This window comes from Ranitomeya imitator, chromosome 3, assembly GCF_032444005.1.
Source record: "Ranitomeya imitator isolate aRanImi1 chromosome 3, aRanImi1.pri, whole genome shotgun sequence".
Classification (NCBI taxonomy): Eukaryota; Metazoa; Chordata; class Amphibia; order Anura; family Dendrobatidae; genus Ranitomeya; species Ranitomeya imitator.
This window is the reverse complement of record NC_091284.1, coordinates 80,618,764-80,641,313: the sequence shown is the minus strand read 5'-3', so window position 1 is coordinate 80,641,313 and position 22,550 is coordinate 80,618,764. Positions and strand designations below refer to the sequence as shown.

General features: G+C 44.4%; 1 protein-coding gene across 1 annotated transcript in view; it reads right to left on the bottom strand.

Moving 5' to 3' along the window:
* The window catches only part of CRYBG3 (crystallin beta-gamma domain containing 3), a 273,103-nt gene that overhangs the window by 114,911 nt on the left and 135,642 nt on the right, over window positions 1-22,550 (bottom strand). The window contains exons 5-6 of the mRNA XM_069760996.1: window positions 20,781-20,828; window positions 14,026-14,141 (exon numbers count right to left, since the gene is read on the bottom strand). Coding sequence (XP_069617097.1) covers window positions 14,026-14,141; window positions 20,781-20,828 — 164 coding nt within the window. The remainder of the gene's footprint in view (window positions 1-14,025; window positions 14,142-20,780; window positions 20,829-22,550) is intronic.

The window sequence follows — 22,550 nt, the reverse complement described above, 5'->3', positions numbered from 1 at the left end:
ATGAGAAAGATGCCGACTGATATGTTGGCCCGGCGGCTTTCCTCAGGGAAAACAATTTGATTGTCAAGCCAAAATCGGACATGTGTGATTAACATCTCTCCCTATCAGCAGTCGGCCAGTGCCCCCAAACATATTAGACATTAGATTGAACCTGTTGATATCGGCAGATTCAGTTGACATTAGTCTAATGTTTAAGGGGGGCCTTTAGTCTAAATCCATATAATAGACTTTGAATAGAGGGACAAGGTGCATGTGCAGAGAGCTGCTCCTCCTGGACGCAATATTGTGATGGGGGAGAGCAGATGACTCAATTCCCTGTTTCTGGATCAACACTAATCCAATAATCAATACTAATCCAGTGGATAGGTGATCATTGTTGTTGACTGGAATACTCCTATAGTTTGGTTAGGACATGCGCATTTTATCACAAGATGAGAAACAATTTGCCCATCTTATATAGCCAACGTCTTTGCACCCATTTACCAAAATACTCCCTTATTTATTATATATACTCCTCTTTAAAAAAGTGTAATTCCAGGGACACAGATATAGGTTTCCAAATAGTAAAACAGTAACTTATACAAAATTACGATGAATGCTTTTCCTATAGTTCATGCAATTTGATAAACACGTAATTTTTTTCTAGGCTTTTTTGTTCCTCTGTAGATTAATTTTGGTTGCTAGAAATAAACTTATCACTCCAACACCCTATATCTCCTCCCTATTCTCTGTCTACCACCCTATCTGTCCTCTCTGCTCTGCCAATGACCTAAGAGTAATATCTATAATATAACGCTGGGAGCGTCACTCTGTCCGAAGCCTTTATAGACTGCGCAGGCGCAAGCGCCGGCGCAGTCTGGGCCTCACAGAGTGACGCTCCCGGGAGATCGCGGTGTGCGTTCACACTGAACGCACACCGCGATCTCCAACAGAGAAGCAGGGACCGCCAGGAGGGTGAGTATCGGCCATATTCACCTGTCCTGCGTTCCACCGCTGAGCGCCGCCATCTTCCCGGTCTTCGGCCTGTGACCTTCAGTTCAGAGGGCGCGATGACGCGCTTAATGCGCGCATGCGCCGCCCTCTGACTGAACAGTCACAGCCAGGAGACCGGGAACATGGCGGCGCGCAGCGCTGGAACGGGACAGACAGGTGAGTATAGTAAGTGCTGGGGGGTCTGAGCTGGCGGCGATACCGGCACCTGACCCCCACAGCGCGCCGGTGTCCCCGCCTGCTCAGGCCCCCCAGCACTCGGCGCCGAGAGGGTCAGAGGCAGTATGGGGACGCAGGATGGAGCAGCACATAAGGATGGGGACGCAGGATGGAGCAGCACATAAGGATGGGGACGCAGGATGGAGCAGCACATAAGGATGGGGACGCAGGATGGAGCAGCACATAAGGATGGGGACGCAGGATGGAGCAGCACATAAGGATGGGGACGCAGGATGGAGCAGCACATAAGGATGGGGACGCAGGATGGAGCAGCACATAAGGATGGGGACGCAGGATGGAGCAGCACATAAGGATGGGGACGCAGGATGGAGCAGCACATAAGGATGGGGACGCAGGATGGAGCAGCACATAAGGATGGGGACGCAGGATGGAGCAGCACATAAGGATGGGGACGCAGGATGGAGCAGCACATAAGGATGGGGACGCAGGATGGAGCAGCACATAAGGATGGGGACGCAGGATGGAGCAGCACATAAGGATGGGGACGCAGGATGGGAGCAGCACATAACAGGATGGGGACGCAGGATGGAGCAGCACATGACAGGATGAGGACGCAGGATGGAGCAGCACATGACAGGATGGGGACACAGGATGGAGCAGCACATGACAGGATGGGGACGCAGGATGGAGCAGCACATGACAGGATGGGGACGCAGGATGGAGCAGCACATAAGGATGGGGACGCAGGATGGGTGCAGCACATGACAGGATGGGGACGCAGGATGGGAGCAGCGCATGACAGGATGGGGACGCAGGATGGGAGCAGCGCATGACAGGATGGGGACGCAGGATGGGAGCAGCGCATGACAGGATGGGGACGCAGGATGGGAGCAGCGCATGACAGGATGGGGACGCAGGATGGGAGCAGCACATGACAGGATGGGGACGCAGGATGGAGCAGCACATGACAGGATGGGGACGCAGGATGGGAGCAGCACATGACAGAATGGAGGCACAGGATGGAGCAGCACATGACAGGATGGGGACGTAGGATGGAGCAGCGCATCACAGGATGGGAGCAGCGCATCACAGGATGGGGACGCAGGATGGGATCAGCGCATGACAGGATGGGGACGCAGGATGGGAGCAGCACATGACAGAATGGAGGCGCAGGATGGAGCAGCACATGACAGGATGGGGACGCAGGATGGAGCAGCGCATGACAGGATGGGGACGCAGGATGGAGCAGCACATGACAGGATGGGGATGCAGGATGGAGCAGCACATGACAGGATGGGGACGCAGGATGGGAGCAGCGCATCACAGGATGGGGACGCAGGATGGGAGCAGCGCATGACAGGATGGGGACGCAGGATGGAGCAGCACATGACAGGATGGGGACGCAGGATGGAGCAGCACATACCAGGATGGAGACCATATACCAATATAAATGCTCGCCACCCGGGCGTAGAACGGGTTCAATAGCTAGTCTATAATATAACGCTGGGAGCGTCACTCTGTCCGAAGCCTTTATAGACTGCGCAGGCGCAAGCGCCGGAGCAGTCTGGCCCCCACAGAGTGACGCTCCCAGCAGATCGCGGTATGCGTAAACACTGAACGCATACCGCGATCTCCACCGGAGAGTCAGGGACCGCCAGGAGGGTAAGTATATTCACCTTTCCCCGTTCCAGCGCTGTGTGCGGCTCCGTCTCCCGGCTCCTCTGCTGTGACAGTTCAGAGGGCGCGATGACGCGCTTAATGCGCGCCGGCGCCGCCCTCTGACTTACCAGTCACAGGCAGAGGAGCCGGAGTGTCTTCAAGAAAATGGCGCCGGAAAGCGCGGACTGCGCAGGCGCCGATTCCTGCTGCCGGAATCGGCGCCTGCGCAGTCCGCGCTTTCCGGCGCCATTTTCTTGAAGACACACCTGCAGTGGAGCCGGACGATAGGTGAGTATGGTATTTTTTTTTTTATATGGCAGCAGCATACGGGGGCATACACACTGGAGCGTCTTTATGGGGGGCATATCATACAATGGTGGCGCAGGATGGGAGCAGCACATGACAGAACGGGCGCAGGATGGCAGCAGCACATGACAGAACGGGCGCAGGATGGCAGCAGCACATGACAGAACGGGCGCAGGATGGCAGCAGCACATGACAGAACGGGCGCAGGATGGCTGCAGCACATGACAGAACGGGCGCAGGATGGGAGCAGCACATGACAGAACGGGCGCAGGATGGGAGCAGCACATGACAGAACGGGCGCAGGATGGCAGCAGCACATGACAGAACGGGCGCAGGATGGCAGCAGCACATGACAGAACGGGCGCAGGATGGCAGCAGCACATGACAGAACGGGCGCAGGATTGCAGCAGCACATGACAGAACGGGCGCAGGATGGGAGCAGCACATGACAGAACGGGCGCAGGATGGGAGCAGCACATGACAGAACGGGCGCAGGATGGCAGCAGCACATGACAGAACGGGCGCAGGATGGGAGCAGCACATGACAGAACGGGCGCAGGATGGCAGCAGCACATGACAGAACGGGCGCAGGATGGGAGCAGCACATGTCAGAATGGGGGCGCAGGATGGGAGCAGCACATGACAGAACGGGGGCGCAGGATGGGAGCAGCACATGACAGAACGGGGGCGCAGGATGGGAGCAGCACATGACAGGATGGGAGCAGCAAATGACAGAATGGAGGCGCAGGATGGGAGCAGCACATGACAGAACGGGGGCGCAGGATGGGAGCAGCACATGACAGGATGGGGATGCAGGATGGAGCAGCACATGACAGGATGGGGATGCAGGATGGAGCAGCACATGACAGAATGGGGGCGCAGGATGGAGCAGCACATGACAGAATGGGGGCGCAGGATGGAGCAGCACATGACAGGATGGGGATGCAGGATGGAGCAGCACATGACAGGATGGGGACCATATACCAATATAAATGCTCGCCACCCGGGCGTAGAACGGGTTCAATAGCTAGTCCTATATAATCTGAACCTCCTTCTCCTGTCTCTAGGATTTCTCTCATGCTGCACCAGTTTTCTGGAATGCACCACCTCAGACAATCAGGTTTATTCTCAGTATGCACAGTTTCAAGCGTGCCCTAAAAACACATTTCTTTAGACTGTCCTATCACCTTACCTTACTATTCTAGCCAACTATCCCCTGGTCTCTCTTCCATGCACTCAGTAGCACTTTGTATGTGAACATATACTGGCTGGTGACTGGTTTATGCAGTGTTATTTGAATGCCCCTATTTTTTATGTGGATGGCTGTACCATACATGACAAGCACTTTATTTTAACCTTTTGTTTCCCCCTTATTTCCTCACTGAATGTAAGCTTTCGAGCAGGGCCCTCACTCCTCTTTATATGCGTCGAACTATGTGTTTATCAGTAATGTGTGATATTATATGTACATGCTCCTTCTGAATTCTAAAGTGATGTGGAATATGCTGGCGCTATAGAAATAAAAATTATTATTATTATTCATGCTATGCAAAACGAGAAGGTGGGAAGGCAACTAGACATTCATAAGGCACTTCTCAGCTTTTTAAGCCGTAAGATTTTAATATGGGATCGCTACGGCATATAATCCAAGATCGCAGCTTAGTGGGTGGTGCTCAACTATAAGAGATATCGTCTTGATTCCAACAAAAAGAAAATGAAAGTGGCACTCACCCCGATGCTGCTGTCAAATGTAGTCCTTTATTCAAATATATACATGAACAGACGAGAGTTGAGAAGGCGGCTGGTAGTGAGCAGGGTGCGGGAGGGAGACAGGGGGACGACGGCCGTTTCGCGCGTGTGCGCTTCTACGGGTCCATGTGTGGGAATTAGTAACGTCATTTCCTATATAGGACGCTAGACGACTAACTGTGATCAGGTGAGTGATTAAAATAATTACTTAAAAGCAACCACAAAACATTAATATGCACTTTTTACAGGTTCAATTGAACATTACTTCCTACAGGATAATACAGGATAAATCCTTATAGAATCACAAGTCTGTATAAGATTAAACATTACTATAGAAAAATAGTCATGTCCAATTTATCGTTTAACCCAATTGGTCCCTGTGCGTTGGTTTCAATGATCCATCTGGCCTCGCGTTGTAGAAGGAGTTTTTTACGATCACCGCCATTAGGTGGGTTATCTACTAATTCTAAGCCTGCGAATCGCAGAACGTTTGGATCCGCATTATGCGTTTCTTTCATATGTTTTATAAAGCGTGGACAGCCTTTTTCTGAGGACATTGAGTTATAATGTTCCCTAAATCTATGGAACATTGGGCGTATGGTTTTGCCGATATAGAAAAATTGGCAAGGACAGGTAATTATATAGACTACATATTGGGATTTACATGTGATAAATTGGCGGACTGTATGATGTATGGGACCTATGTGGATAGGATTTTTAAGGAATCTTAGGTGGCAGAATTTACAGTGGCCACATTTATAATTTCCAGTAGGTTGTGATTTTTTTAACCAATTACTGTTATTTTTCACAGTGAGACGATTTTTTACAAGAAGATCACCTAGGTTTTTTGTACGTTTGTAGGCAAAGATGGGATGGTGTGTTAATAAAGTAGATAGGTCTCTGTCTTTTTGTAAAATATGCCAGTTTTTATTAATGGCCGCGTGGATTTCTTTATCCATGGGACTATGTGTGAATGTAAATGCAAATTTTCCTGATTTTTCTTTTGGGGGACATTCCGACTTTCTGCGTTTTTTTAATAAATTCTGTTGTGTGAGTTTTGTCACTCTATTTTCTGCATTTGTGAGAATCTTAGAGGGGTAATTTCTATTTTGAAAGTTGGTTTTTAGCTTTGATATTTGTTCTTTAAATAATGCTTCGTTGTTGGTGATTTTTCTATATCGAACCATTTGGCTATATGGTATAGCATTTTTCGTATGGTATGGGTGGGCGCTGTTATAGTGAAGCAAATTATTTGTTGCATTTGATTTTTTATGCACGCATGTATTAATTTTACCCTCAATTATATCTATTTTAACGTCTAGAAAGTCGAGTGTATTACCCCCAAAACAGGCTGTAAATTTCATATTCTCCTTATTAATGGTGTTGAGATAATGCACAAAATTATCAAAGTCTGTTTTTGATCCATCCCATACCATAAAGATATCGTCAGCAAATCTTAGATATGTTCGTATATGCTGTAAATATTGATTGGTAACAGAGGTAATATATTTTTCCTCGAACACCGCAAGGAACAAGTTGGCAAATACACATGCGACGGGCGTCCCCATCGCGGTTCCTGTGTGTTGAATGAACCATTTGTCGAGAAATCTAAAGGCATTGTGTGATAATACGAACTCTAAACTTTCGGTAATGAAATCAATAAAGTCTTGATCTTTGTTCGTGTTAGATAGAATTGCTTGAATAGCTTCAATGCCCTTATTTTGAGGAATTCTCGTATACAAACTGACGATATCTATTGAGACGAGGGAGAAAGTTGGTTGCCAGTCGATAGATTGTAAGGCCAAGAGAAAGTCTCCGGAGTCTTTTATAAAGGATGGAATTTTTGATAGTAATGGTTTAAGTAACCAGTCGAGAAATTTGGACAAGGGTTCCGTTAAGGAACCAATCCCTGATATTATAGGGCGCCCTGGCGGTTTGGTAGCATGCTTGTGAATTTTCGGTAAACTGTACCAATTGGGAATGATGGGGTATTCTGGTAGTAATTTTTCGGCTTTATTCTTTAGTAACACTCCTTTTGCTACATATTATTCACTTCTGTATTATAGTTGCCACAAAACTTAAGGTATTTATTACTGTAAAATTAACCTTCATTCTACCAACGCTGAATGGGCCTAACGTGGGTGTAGTACATCTTTCTGCCTGTGAGGGCGCTATATATGACAGTATTTTACCCATTAATAGTTTAAAAAGAACAATATACAATATATAACAGTATATTTCCTGGATTACACTAATAGTTAACACTGACTCAAGAACCGAAATTAATGACCCGTGCTATACTTTCTCTGCACCCGAGGCAGACAGTCCGTCTTTACATGCATTTTTGTTTGTCTCTTCATTTTCTACGCTGATATTTTTTTCTCTTCTGTAAACAGAGCCAGAACCGAAAAATAAGCAATTTCCTCTCGAAAGCAAAGCCATAAATTCCCTGGAATACTTGCATGTAATAAACACATTCCAGACAATATTGGAAAAAGATGGAGTGGTCACCAAAACGCCCGGCTATAAATACTAATGTTTAACACCCATGTTAAGTGCAGTAAGGAGCATCTCTAAGGGGAATGTCAAGTATTTCACACATGTCACCCAGTTATCACACTGGATATACGCGCACGTTTAAGGCTTAATTTTTCAACAGGAACAATATCGTCTTCAGCGTAGATTTCACATTTAAGAAATCGTTTGTTAAAATGGCATCAAATGATGCTAAATAGTGTCATTCTGCTATAAAATATATATACTGCTCAAAAAACCTGCAGGAACACGTGCACATCACAGTATAGCCCCAATAGGGATCTCAATCTGTCCAGTTAGGAAGGAGAAGTGATTGTGATAACCAGCGCCCTCAAGAGGCAACAGCAAGATGACCCCCAAAGAGGAATCTTTTGCTAATGTGGCCACAGACAACTATTCTCTCCTCATCCTTTTTGACTGATTCTTCTCGACTTTTCCAATTTGTTGGCCACCTTTTCAGTAGTGGTACCATGAAGAGATACCTGCAGCTTATTCAAGTTGAAAGGGTCATCCAGCTACTCCAAGATGGCACCACTATGCATATGTGCTATCGTAAGAAGGTTTGCAGTCTCTCCCAGGACACTCTCAAGAGCAGATACCACGGCACGACTGTTACCAGAGGGGAGACAGACTAAGACTTGGAAGGGCACCAACCCAGCAACAAGACCGATATTTCCTCCTTCATGTGAGAAGGTACAGGAGGAGAACTGCCAGAGCCCTACAAAATGCCTGTGGAGGTGCACGTTGCTGACCAAACTGTCAGAAATAGACTCTATGAGGGTGGCACGAGGGTCCAATGTCCTGTAGTGGGAATTGTGCTCACAACATAGTAACGTGCAATTTGATTAGGATTTTCCAGAGAACACCAGAATTATCACGTCCTCCTTTGATTCCTTGTTCTTTTCACAGATGAGTACGGGTTCACATTGAGCCCATGTCAAAGATTGTGGAGGTGCTGTGGTGAACAATATACTGCCATGATTAGTAAGATGGTGGGTCAGTTATGGTCTGGGGGGGCATATCCATGGATGGTCGCACAGCCCAACATGCGATAGACAATTTTACCCTAACTGCTTTTAGTATCGAGAAGACATCAAAAGGGAAAGTTCTGTTTAGAAATTGAGCCAACAAGAAAAACTGTGAGATGTCAGCTCTGAAGCCAGGAGACTTGGTGAATGCATCACTTGATTATAATAAAGTCAGTACAGAAGCATTACTACAAGGGTGCAGAGGTTTGGTAGCATTGCCATGTAAGGCAACCTATTCTATGAATGACTGGTGACAGCAGGGAGCCCTATTGATTTTTCACCAGTGCTCAGTAAACGTAACTTAATGTTTTGGGAGTAGGATAAGTAATAAGTCCACTTTTTAAGAGACAGAGTGTATGTGTATACTGAAAGTTCCTGCAAATTAGGTTTTATTCACACGTCAGTATCGGGCTAGTGCTTCATCAGTATATGTAAGCATAAATCCGGAATGGAGACTGCAAAAAAAGAAAAACTATGAAGTAAAGATTCAAGTCTGTTCTGTGTCTTGGAGAAGCAACTCATTTAAAAAAGGTCTGGATGCCTTCATCACAAGAAATCACATAGAATCTTCGAACGATAGAGTTGGATGGGACCTCAAGGGTCATTGTTGGTCATTGTGGATTATATCTAATACAGCGATAGAGAATATAGAACTGGTGGAGAAAGTTTGAAGATGATGGAGCTGGGTGTTTTTTTCAAACTATAAAACTGGTATTTAGCAATGAAATACTGACCAAAAGCACTGCAGTGTGAATAAGGCTTTAATCAAACGCTTTATTAGATACCTATTCGATAAAATCCAAGGTGCTACTTGCCATCAATGACTTCAATGCATGAGTGACAATTACAGATCTCCTTGTGCCTGTGGATACCAGGAGTGTCACTTTCTAAAATGCAGACGGTAGTGACAACTATTACAAGCCACCATCTGCATTTCACAGGGTGAGATGGCATGGACCCTCTGCCAAATCTGGAGATCTGGAGAGTGGCTTTGCAGATTCTTTTTCTTTCTGAGTAGGTCACATTCAAGGTGCTACCTAAGCTAGAAGATCGTTGGGTACAGCCGGGACCAGCTGCTTGGAAAGCATCGCCAAACCAGGGATTCAAGCTTGAGGAGGCTAATTTGCATATTCCAGGTGCCTTCTGGGAAAAGCGAAGTCTCCCTAAGCTAGAAGATCGTTGGGTACAGCCGGGACCAGCTGCTTGGAAAGCATCGCCAAACCAGGGATTCAAGCTTGAGGAGGCTAATTTGCATATTCCAGGTGCCTTCTGGGAAAAGCGATGTCTCCCTAAGCTAGAAGATCGTTGGGTACAGCCGGGACCAGCTGCTTGGAAAGCATCGCCGAATTTTTGCCTGTAGGATATTATTGCAAGAGAGCTTGGCTGAGTAGATTACACAAGAAGGAAAACACACAGCAAGTCAGCAGGATCTAGGAGCAACATGGCAGATGTGACAACCTACATGGTGAGCTGCAGCATGTGCTACATGTTCACAGACCGACCAGAAGAAGAATCAAATTTCACCTGTCAGAAGTGTAGACTAGTGGCCCTTTTAGAAGAAAAGGTGCGGGGTCTGGAAGAAAGAATAGCAACTTTGAAACTCATCAAAGAGAATGAAGACTTTCTAGACAGAACAGAAGCATCTCTACTGGTCACAGAAGGTGAAAAAAGTGTCAGAGAACCTCCAAAAGCAGATGAGTGGAAGCATGTGACCAAAAGAAGCAAGAAGACCATGGAGAAATCACCAACCACACAACTGAAGAACCGATATCAAATCTTTGTAGAGGATGAAGATGGCACACCTAAGGATGAAGCAATACCAGCAAGCAAAAAAGAAAAGGGCACACAGCAACAAGTGACAGCAAAAAGTACAGCCAAGAAGCAACGAAGAGTGGTGGTGGTGGGAGACTCACTACTGAGAGGCACAGAAGCAGCCATCTGCAGACCGGACATAACTGCAAGAGAAGTATGCTGCCTTCCAGGTGCGATGATCAAGGATGTGACCGATAGGATACCAAAGCTCTTCAGCTCCAAGGACGTCCACCCATTTCTTCTGATACATGTTGGCACCAATGACACGGCAAGGAAGGACCTACCGACAATCTGCAAAGACTTTGAAGAGTTGGGGAAGAAAGTAAAGGAACTGGATGCACAGGTAGTTTTTTCTTCTATCCTTCCAGTAGACGGGCATGGCACCAGGAGATGGAACAGGATCCTTGATGCAAACAACTGGCTAAGACGATGGTGCAGACAACAAGGATTCGGATTCCTGGACCATGGTGTGAATTACTGGTACGATGGACTCCTCGCCAGAGATGGACTACACCTCAACAAACCTGGGAAACACACATTCGCCAGAAGACTCGCTACACTTATCAGGAGGGCGTTAAACTAGAAGAAGAGGGGACGGGAAGAAAAACATTAGACTTGAACAAAGAAGACCCAGGAAAACATACTCAGATGGGAGGTAAGAACATTTCTAAAGCAATCCACAGTGAGGAGATTGGAACAAAACAAAATCCTCTAAACTGCATGCTCGCAAACGCCAGAAGCCTGACAAACAAGATGGAAGAACTAGAAGCAGAAATATCTACAGATAACTTTGACATAGTGGGAATAACCGAGACATGGTTAGATGAAAGCTATGACTGAGCAGTTAACTTACAGGGTTACAGTCTGTTTAGAAAGGATCGTAAAAATCGGAGAGGAGGAGGGGTTTGTCTCTATGTAAAGTCTTGTCTAAAGTCCACTTTAAGGGAGGATATTAGCGAAGGAAATGAGGATGTCGAGTCCATATGGGTCGAAATTCATGGAGGGAAAAATGGTAACAAAATTCTCATTGGGGTCTGTTACAAACCCCTAAATATAACAGAAACCATGGAAAGTCTACTTCTAAAGCAGATAGATGAAGCTGCAACCCATAATGAGGTCCTGGTTATGGGGGACTTTAACTACCCGGATATTAACTGGGAAACAGAAACCTGTGAAACCCATAAAGGCAACAGGTTTCTGCTAATAACCAAGAAAAATTATCTTTCACAATTGGTGCAGAATCCAACCAGAGGAGCAGCACTTTTAGACCTAATACTATCTAATAGACCTGACAGAATAACAAATCTGCAGGTGGTTGGGCATCTAGGAAATAGCGACCACAATATTGTACAGTTTCACCTGTCTTTCACTAGGGGGACTTGTCAGGGAGTCACAAAAACACTGAACTTTAGGAAGGCAAAGTTTGACCAGCTTAGAGATGCCCTTAATCTGGTAGACTGGGACAATATCCTCAGAAATAAGAATACAGATAATAAATGGGAAATGTTTAAGAACATCCTAAATAGGCAGTGTAAGCGGTTTATACCTTGTGGGAATAAAAGGACTAGAAATAGGAAAAACCCAATGTGGCTAAACAAAGAAGTAAGACAGGCAATTAACAGTAAAAAGAAAGAATTTGCACTACTAAAGCAGGATGGCACCATTGGAGCTCTAAAAAACTATAGGGAGAAAAATACTTTATCTAAAAAACTAATTAAAGCTGCCAAAAAGGAAACAGAGAAGCACATTGCTAAGGAGAGTAAAACTAATCCCAAACTGTTCTTCAACTATATCAATAGTAAAAGAATAAAAACTGAAAATGTAGGCCCCTTAAAAAATAGTGAGGAAAGAATGGTTGTAAATGACGAGGAAAAAGCTAACATATTAAACACCTTCTTCTCCACGGTATTCACTGTGGAAAATGAAATGCTAGGTGAAATCCCAAGAAACAATGAAAACCCTATATTAAGGGTCACCAATCTAACCCAAGAAGAGGTGCGAAATCGGCTAAATAAGATTAAAATAGATAAATCTCCGGGTCCGGATGGCATACACCCACGAGTACTAAGGGAACTAAGTAATGTAATAGATAAACCATTATTTCTTATTTTTAGGGACTCTATAGCGACAGGATCTGTTCCGCAGGACTGGCGCATAGCAAATGTGGTGCCAATATTCAAAAAGGGCTCTAAAAGTGAACCTGGAAATTATAGGCCAGTAAGTCTAACCTCTATTGTTGGTAAAATATTTGAAGGGTTTCTGAGGGATGTTATTCTGGATTATCTCAATGAGAATAACTGTTTAACTCCATATCAGCATGGGTTTATGAGAAATCGCTCCTGTCAAACCAATCTAATCAGTTTTTATGAAGAGGTAAGCTATAGGCTGGACCACGGTGAGTCATTGGACGTGGTATATCTCGATTTTTCCAAAGCGTTTGATACCGTGCCGCACAAGAGGTTGGTACACAAAATGAGAATGCTTGGTCTGGGGGAAAATGTGTGTAAATGGGTTAGTAACTGGCTTAGTGATAGAAAGCAGAGGGTGGTTATAAATGGTATAGTCTCTAACTGGGTCGCTGTGACCAGTGGGGTACCGCAGGGGTCAGTATTGGGACCTGTTCTCTTCAACATATTCATTAATGATCTGGTAGAAGGTTTACACAGTAAAATATCGATATTTGCAGATGATACAAAACTATGTAAAGCAGTTAATACAAGAGAAGATAGTATTCTGCTACAGATGGATCTGGATAAGTTGGAAACTTGGGCTGAAAGGTGGCAGATGAGGTTTAACAATGATAAATGTAAGGTTATACACATGGGAAGAAGGAATCAATATCACCATTACACACTGAATGGGAAACCACTGGGTAAATCTGACAGGGAGAAGGACTTGGGGATCCTAGTTAATGATAAACTTACCTGGAGCAGCCAGTGCCAGGCAGCAGCTGCCAAGGCAAACAGGATCATGGGGTGCATTAAAAGAGGTCTGGATACACATGATGAGAGCATTATACTGCCTCTGTACAAATCCCTAGTTAGACCGCACATGGAGTACTGTGTCCAGTTTTGGGCACCGGTGCTCAGGAAGGATATAATGGAACTAGAGAGAGTACAAAGGAGGGCAACAAAATTAATAAAGGGGATGGGAGAACTACAATACCCAGATAGATTAGCGAAATTAGGATTATTTAGTCTAGAAAAAAGACGACTGAGGGGCGATCTAATAACCATGTATAAGTATATAAGGGGACAATACAAATATCTCGCTGAGGATCTGTTTATACCAAGGAAGGTGACGGGCACAAGGGGGCATTCTTTGCGTCTGGAGGAGAGAAGGTTTTTCCACCAACATAGAAGAGGATTCTTTACTGTTAGGGCAGTGAGAATCTGGAATTGCTTGCCTGAGGAGGTGGTGATGGCGAACTCAGTCGAGGGGTTCAAGAGAGGCCTGGATGTCTTCCTGGAGCAGAACAATATTGTATCATACAATTATTAGGTTCTGTAGAAGGACGTAGATCTGGGGATTTATTATGATGGAATATAGGCTGAACTGGATGGACAAATGTCTTTTTTCGGCCTTACTAACTATGTTACTATGTTACTATGTATGTTACATTGTTTTGGCACCTTCTTCTATTGTTAGGGAGTAGCAGGGAAAAATGTTATTCATTTGTTGTCTGTATGAAAGAATCATGTAATGAAAGTAATAATAATAATAATAATAATAATAACATCATAAACCCTATAATCATTTTTCTTACCATCCTCTGATGACTCGAATATTTACTCCATGGGGAAATGCCCAAGATGTTGCATCCAGAACATCAGCTTTCAGCTCAATCTTGTTCTCCTGATCGATTATATCAGAAAGGATCACCTGTATTTAGTAAAAGACACATCATGATATGGCACATGGAATATAGTCCAGCAGAACTACAGAAAAAAAAAGTTGATTTGTCAGTGTAACGAAACTCAAAGGAGTGTCTTGTACCTTGAAGTAGAGTTTAGGGAGCTGCTAAATCAGAGATGATTTGTTACAATTTATTATAGGTCCTATAATTTCAAAAAGGTCCATTATGGTGTACGATTAACCATTTGGATACTACATAATAGCATGAACATTGGATATGAAGAGGTTAATGTGGGTAAAACCTCTTCCTTCAGAAAAATGCATGATATATCCAGCGCAAAGATCTAACACAAATTGTCAGACAATTACTGTCATCCTCATGAGATTGACATTAAATGCACAGTAATTGGTGCTGTCTGAGCGAAGTAATATAGTTAGAAACACTTCGTAACTTTACTTTGGAAAGAAAGCAAGACATGGCAGAAAACAAGGCAAACTATTGTGTACGCATGGCCGCCTAAGGATTTAATGGGCGGAACAAGAAAGAGCAGACAATAGCAGGAACCACGAGAGATGAGCAGATCAATTCTCAGGATCCTGATCCAATGGCCACAGAATATTGAAGTGGAGCCGTGTGAACCAACTCCTACCTAATACATAGAACTGGAGAAACATATGGGATAATCTGCGCTGCCGTGAAGACAAAATGAGGGAAGCTGATGCAATTTCAGGTGGTTTTGTTCATCAACAAGTTTCGAAATATAAAACTTCTTCTTCAGGACAAATCACGTGGTTTGTCCTGATGAAGAAGTTTTACACTTCGAAAAGCGTTGACGAATAAAACCACCTGAAATTGCATCGGCATCCCTCATTTTGTCTCCACGGCAGGACAGAATAACTCATTGTTTCTCCAGTTCTATGTATTTATCTCCTCGTGGGTCTGCAGCAGCCTTAAGACTAGAGGTACCATCACACTCAGCAACTTTGCAACGAGAACGACAACGATCCGTGACGTTGCAGCATCCTGGATAGCGATCTCGTTGTATTTGACACGCAGCAGCGATCTGGATCCCGCTGTGCCATCGCTGGTCAGAGCTAGAAGTCCAGAACTTTATTTCGTTGTCAGGTCGGCGTGTACCGTCATGTTTGACAGCAAAAGCAATGATGCCAGCAACGTTTTACATGGAGCTAACAACCAGCGGGAACGATAAGTGAGTCGCCGTTACGTCACTGGATCGCTCCTGCATCGTTCTGGAGTTGCTGTGTTTGACGTCTTTACAGCGACGCTCCAGCGATCGGCTCGTTGTCTATATCGCTGCAGCGTCGCTGAGTGTGACGGTACCTTTAGTGTGCCTATATGCCTGGTACTGTGAATGAATATTATTCCAGGTTTACTGCTGAAAATCATGTTATGTATTTTGACTGTTACATGGCCATTTGGGTTTATTTTTGAGCCATACTGAACCAGGTCATTTATCATTTATGCTTAGAGGATTTTCTGTGTGGGTAGCCATTGTCTTTATATCAAGACATGGCAAGATTGAGCACTTTTTTGTAGTTTTTAAATGTTTTTAAATTGCTGTTGTGTCCTGTAATAAGTATTCAGTGTCATATCTTCTCCTAATAAAGTATATGTTATTTAGAAACTTGGGTGTTCCCATCTATGTGAGCATGGCTCTTTCTCTCGGTTCTTCTAGTGTTCATCTACATGCTTATGTTGAACCCCTGTGAATTTGTTTAGTGGTGCCCTCCAAGTCCTTTGCCATTTCCATAGCCTTAAGACTAAGTGTGAACACAACCCAACCAGGTGAGCGCAATCGTTCATATCCTTCTATCATATTACCCAGATAAGACACTATTCGTGCTTTGTCTCCTCTCCAATTGCTCTCTTTTTGGCCTGCTATCTAATGGCATCACTGACTCTTCTTTGGATTCGCCGGACTTGTGTACATTAGACTACAACAATGACATGGTGCCAATCCGGCAAATCAAAAGAGGAGCTGTGGATGCCATAAGGTAGGAGGTGGTTCACAGGGCTCCCGTGTAGTGGCCACGAAATACTGCTGTCCGACGAATGGACCAGGATCCTGCTAATCAATTCACTCATCTCTTAGAGCTGCTGACTTTTTTTTTTTTAATTTTCCCCTTTGGCTTCTAGGGGGTCTACTGTGCATTTACCATTATAGGGCATATATAAAGGTTTTTTGAGATGAGACAAACCTTTTTATACCCATAATTGCAGAATGGGATAGTTAACAAACAAGTGTGTCCGAGTGTACACAAGCCTTTACAAATGTAATTTGATACTGTTCATAATCACTATATATAATAATAATAATCTTTATTTTTTATATAGCGCTAACATATTCTGCAGCGCTTTACAGTTTGCACACATTATTATCGCTGTCCCCGTTGGGGCTCACAATCTAAAATCCGTATCAGTATGTCTTTGGAATGTGGGAGGAAACCGGAGAACCCGAGAGAAACCCAGCAGACACGGAGAGAACATACAAACTCTTTGCAGATGTTGTCCAGGGTGTTGCTTGAACACAGGACTCCAGAGCTGCAGTGCTATCCACTGAGCCACCGTGCTCTTAATATTACATGTATAGTACTGAAGGTGTTCTCTGCTTTGAAGAAACCTTACATATTAGAGGGGACTCTTGACAATAAACTAATACCAACGTATCCCCCAGCTAGGACACCCAGAGATTGACTATAATCAGTGATCAAGTGCTCAATTTCTCTGCAGCGCCACCACAGGAAAAATGAAACATTACAGAAGGATAGGTCCTCCAGAGAAAGTGAGAGATACTCCTAGCAGTCGTCTCCTGAATGTAACTCTACATCTCTAATAGAGTATTTAAAACTTTGGGATTTCCTAAACCGGACAACCTTTCTTTCTCTCGTTGAAATCCTATAGGAATTTGCTTAGAGACATTACAGATCCCCCTCCATCCATTCCTTGTGTGCTCGAAACAGATAAATCAGCCTGGAATCAATTAGGATTATTTATTAGCAGCCGGTGGCACATTAGTACAGCTCCTTTGTAGTTTACTAATAAAATGTTAATTTGGCATGTTGCGTTAAGATCACAGAGGCGACTTCTTGAACCTTTAGATGAGCTTTGCTTGTTTTGCAAAGTAATTTGTTGATGATGAGTGTTTAACAGAACAAGTTAATTATGTTGGTGTTTTGTAGTGAACCTCTAGCGCCCCTGACATCGAGAAACCTCCATTAGTATGCAGCGCGCCAGGAACTAAACAATCAGCTGTTAAATTAGTTAAAGGCAAATTCTAAAGAAAAAGTCAATCAATAATGTAAGATTAGGTAAATGAGGACACTTCAGCTGCGTGATGTATTAGTCTGCTCTACTTCCACTAACGAGCAATACTAACTGTTATCCCGGGTCCTTCTGTCAGTCATAGTAATGTGTGGGTACCGTGTTTTCTATTCCATGGATGTGTGGTAGTTCATTTCACACTAGAGTATGGCACCCGATGCGTGAGCATCGTATGCGTTATGCTAATGACCCTCGGCTCGTGCTCTGCTGTGAGCGTGAGCCGAGTGCCATGCAACTGTTGTCCGAGCCTCTCGCACAGAGAGAATCGGAGCACAGGAGTGGAGGAGGCGGAGAAAGTAATTTCTCCATCTCCTCCACTGCAGGCGTCGGCCTATATCGCACCGCACACAGATGATATCCGAGTGATGTGCGTTGTGTCACTCGCACCCACAGACATATGGGTGCGAGTGAGTCGAGACTCGGCCGAGTCTCGGTGCCAATCACAGCATTCTGCAATTGTTCTTGCATGCTGATTCAGCATGAGAAAATAATCGCAGCTGTGATCTGCCCCATGAATTAACACTGGTCCGAGTGCTATGTGATGTTTTCTCGCATAGCACTCATCTGTATTCTACGCTAGTGTGACCCCAGCCTTATAAAGAAAATCAGCATAGTGAAGCCAGTAGTAGACATTTGAAATCAGTCTGTTTACAAGCTTGATAATGTTCTTCATGGCACATTTTCATTGATGACTTTTCATGGCGATATTAGGGCACAAGGAAAATACTGATGTGGCAAAACACTTAACTAAAGGCTTCTTTTCCATCTTCCTCAATTTTTGCAATTGGTAGGCTTCTCGACACCTAGATTATCACTGATATAAACTTCTGACAAGCCTCTATAATAGAGGTCCTCAACCTTTCTTACCTAGAGAACCACATTCAGCTCCGAGAGAGGGTTGCGAGCCACATTGAGCTCTGAGAGAGGATCGCAATCTAAATTGAGCTCAGAGAGGGGCGCAAGCCGCATCCCACTCTGGGAGAGGGGCGCGAGCCAAATCCAGTTCTGGGAGAGGGGCACGAGCCACGTCCCGCTCTGGGAGAGGGGCATGAGCCACATCCAGCTCTGTGAGAGGGGCGCGAGCCAAATCCAGCTCTGGGAGAGAGGCACGAGCCACATCCAGCTCTGAGAGAGGGGCGCAAGCCACATCCAGCTATGAGAGAAGGGCGCGAGCCACATCCAGCTCTGAAAGAGGATTGCAATTTACATTGAGCTCTGGGAGAGGGGCGCGAGCCACATCCCACTCTGGGAGAGGGGCACGAGCCACATCCAGCTCTGAGAGAGGGGCGCAAGCCATATCCAGCTCTAAGAGAGGGGCACGAGTCACATCCAGCTCTGTGAGAGGGGCGCGAGCCACATCCAGTTCTGGGAGGGGCGCGAGAAACATCCAGCTCTGAGAGAGGGGTGCGAGCCACATCCAGTTCTGGGAGAGGGGCGCGAGCCTCATCCCGCCCTGGGAGAGGGGCGCGAGCCACATCCAGTTCTGGGAGAGGGGTGCGAGCCACCTCCAGCTCTGTGAGAGGGGCGCGAGCCACATCTAGCTCTGGGAGTGGGGTGCGAGCCACATCCAGCTCTGAGAGAGGGGCACGAGCCACATCCAGCTCTGAGAGAGGGGCGCGAGCCTCATCCCGCCCTGGGAGAGGGGCGCGAGCCACATCCAGTTCTGGGAGAGGGGTGCAAGCCACCTCCAGCTCTGTGAGAGGGGCGCAAGCCACATCCAGCTCTGGGAGTGGGGCGCGAGCCACATCCAGCTCTGAGAGAGGGGCGCGAGCCACATCCAGCTCTGAGAGAGGGGCGCGAGACACATCCAGCTCTGAGAGAGGGGCGCAAAACATTTTTGGCACTTTTTATCCCCCCCACATCACAATCTGTATTTTAAAGCCCAGATTTATTTTTTTTATACACTAGCCACTTGTAATATTTTACACTCCTGTTTTGTAGAAAAACTTTTCAGCAGGCTCATTATAACCTCTGTACACAGCTAATAACAAACAGATCACAAATGGTGATGTCACAGCTCCCCCTGCCTTGACAATGAAAAGTATCTTCAATGTCCAGGATGTTTGCAATATTTTTAACACCAACCATAATATTAAAGAAGAAAAATAAATGAGAATAAAATATTGTTAAAAATCAAAAACTGCATGGAACATAAAAACTTGATTTAAACAGATAGCGATTTTGTGAAAACACATTCACTTTAAAGAGAACCTGTCGAATTGTTATGCCGTGAATTAAAAAAATGCAACTAAAAATAATTTGTGCGCAAAAAAAAAACGCAGTATCAGGATGAGATCAAGTTAAAACTCATCCACTTTGCTAGAACTGAAGAATGTTGCAGATTTTACAGGAGAAAAATCCACACGCAAAATCCACATAATGTATATGACATGTGACCACAGTCTAGCTACACTGCTTGGTGGGGTGGAAATAGCCGGGTTCATACATACCTTCCTGGCCACAATTGAATGTTCCTCTATGAAGAAAATTAAAGTTGAATCTATATTTAAATGAGGTTGCAAGTTCCTCGAGGGTGGGCCGATTACCCGCCAGTCTAGGGCATTTATCCTCCCTATTATTTCTTGACAATGGAAAATGACAAATTTCTATGCATATAATAAAATAATATTCACTATTTTATGGTCACCCCATTCCTCAGTAAATTATGGCACATTACTGTACAGGAAGATCTCAGACTTGTCCGCTAGGACACGCACAGAAGTACTTAACCCCTAATATAAGAAACTCAATTCCCCAGAGTTGAGCACAAGAAGTACTTGTGCATTTAACTAAAAACCTTTCAATGACTTGAAACAGCTTTTCAAACAAATGTAAAATGTTACCGCTCTTTCAAGTGGTTGGCCAGTCTTATGCAACTTTCTTTTCTTGTCTAACCCTAGCATGTAATAGACAGCGACCCGCGGCGCTGCACGGAAACACTATTAGATGAAATTTCAGGTTAGCTGCACGTTAAAAGTCAAAATATATAAAAATGACACTTTTAGGGGGGACTATGAAATGTAGTGCTGATTCATTCTGCATCATACTTTCATAATAAAAGGTTTTTTTTATTGTCTTTACTCTCCACTAGGGGGAGCACAGAACATTAATGAAGACAGATGTATTTTCATGTTCAACAGGAGCTGTAGAAATAGGTCATCAGAATTTCCCACCCCCCCCCCCAAAAAAAATACAAGGGTGAAAAAATAAAAAGCTGTAAGGGCAGTACAGAATTGTGGAAGCTATTTGAGTAGAAGTATACTAGTATTCCGCTACGGTCAGTAATGCAAGTTTGATAATAAATACAATAAGGGAAAACAAACCTTTCCTGGCCTCGGGTTAAACTTTAAAGTGTCTGAATCAGCTGCGTTCTGAAATCACAGAAGAAAAAAGTGTTTACCAGAAGATTCAGTAAAAATTGATTACTTCTTGGATGTAACAATAAATGTAGAAATACCAGTAAATATCCAGCATGCAACAACAATAACTCATATAGTCACTTTAGTTACCATGTACTGCAGTTTTTACTTGATTTTTTTTATTATTCCTGTTGCTATTTTTTCCTATTTTAGAGCCTTTAGGATGTTTTTTTTTTAAATTCCTTTAATATTTGAAAACAATTGTACACTGAAAGTGTAAAAGACCATTCTCCTGGTGATCTCTACAGGCTAGTATAATTCTATCTATATTAAAAATCCAAAAAAGTATAACATTATGGACTTTTGAGTGACTATTATTCAATTTCCCAATTTTTAATATTCTCCCCTTTTTTCTTGTTTGTAAAATCATGATGAATTCTGCGTGGACATTTATCTAATTCAGATTTTTTGCTGCATGATGTTAGAAGAGTTAGCACCCTCCTAACCCCCCATAATCACGCACACTTGGCAGTGTTGAGAAAAGGATGAAAGGCAACCTCCCGAGCTCTCTGGCCATGATTTATCTTCCAGGGAAGTGGGATTGAATGGAATTGTATATATTAAAATCCAGTATGCTTAATAAGGATTATAAATGTGCCTAAGAACTAACAGGCAGATAATTGCTACCAACCTGCCTGTTTTGCCCAGCGCCATTCTCCTCCAGCACTGAGCGGTTACAGACATCCGCTGACGTCATGTCAATAGAGCAACAGTTTGTCTTACTGTTGAGAGGGCGGGACTACTGGTGTCATGCTGATTGATAGCTGGCTTTCAGCTGACTAACTGGGAAAGACTGCTGTCAATCAGCATGATGTCAGCAGTCCTGCCCTGTCAGTGGGAAGAGAAACTGCTGGTCTGGTTCTTCGGCCCCCGGAAGAAGCATTGAGCGAAACGCGCGTTGGGGGTCTTCCTTTTCCACGTCTGCTGCAGGCTGGTCTATATATTTTTGGCTTGCTTACTCACCCAGTTTGGGATTTACTTTGTCATGGAACCATAGGGTTATATATTAAAAGTATAGGCCTTGTTATTCGTTTGGTGCACTTTATATGTCTTCCAATTAATGGGGTACCATATGGCACTTGCCAACTGTACCTGTATGTACCTTTATGTATGGTTATATTAAGTTATAAACTGCACAATGCACTTTGTTATATCTATCTTGCCTATCTATTCTGATGTGATTTGACTACCGTGTGGAGTTTCAGCCATATCTACTCACACATATATATCCCATATACTATAGAGGGGGTTGTATGGATTTAATCTTTCCTTTTGATTACGAATGGGTGCCTAAGTGTCCTTATTACATACAACCGCATTTATTAGGACATTATTTTCGTGCATATACAGAGTGGTCCAAAAGTAGGTGGACAGTATGTGTAATAGGGTTATGTAGGGGAGATTTATCAAACATGGTTTTTGAGGTACAAAGTTCTCACCACACATCTAGATAAGTTTCTTGGGGGGTCTAGTTTCCAAAATGGGGTCACTTGTGTGGGGTTCCTACTGTCTAGGTACATCAGGGGCTTTGCAAATGCAACATGAGGCACGCAGACCATTCCAAAACGTCATTACTTCTCTTCTGGGCTCTGACATGCGCCAAAACAGTGGTTCCCCCCCACATATGGGGTATCAGTGTACTCAGGACAAATTGGACAACAACTTTTGGGTCCA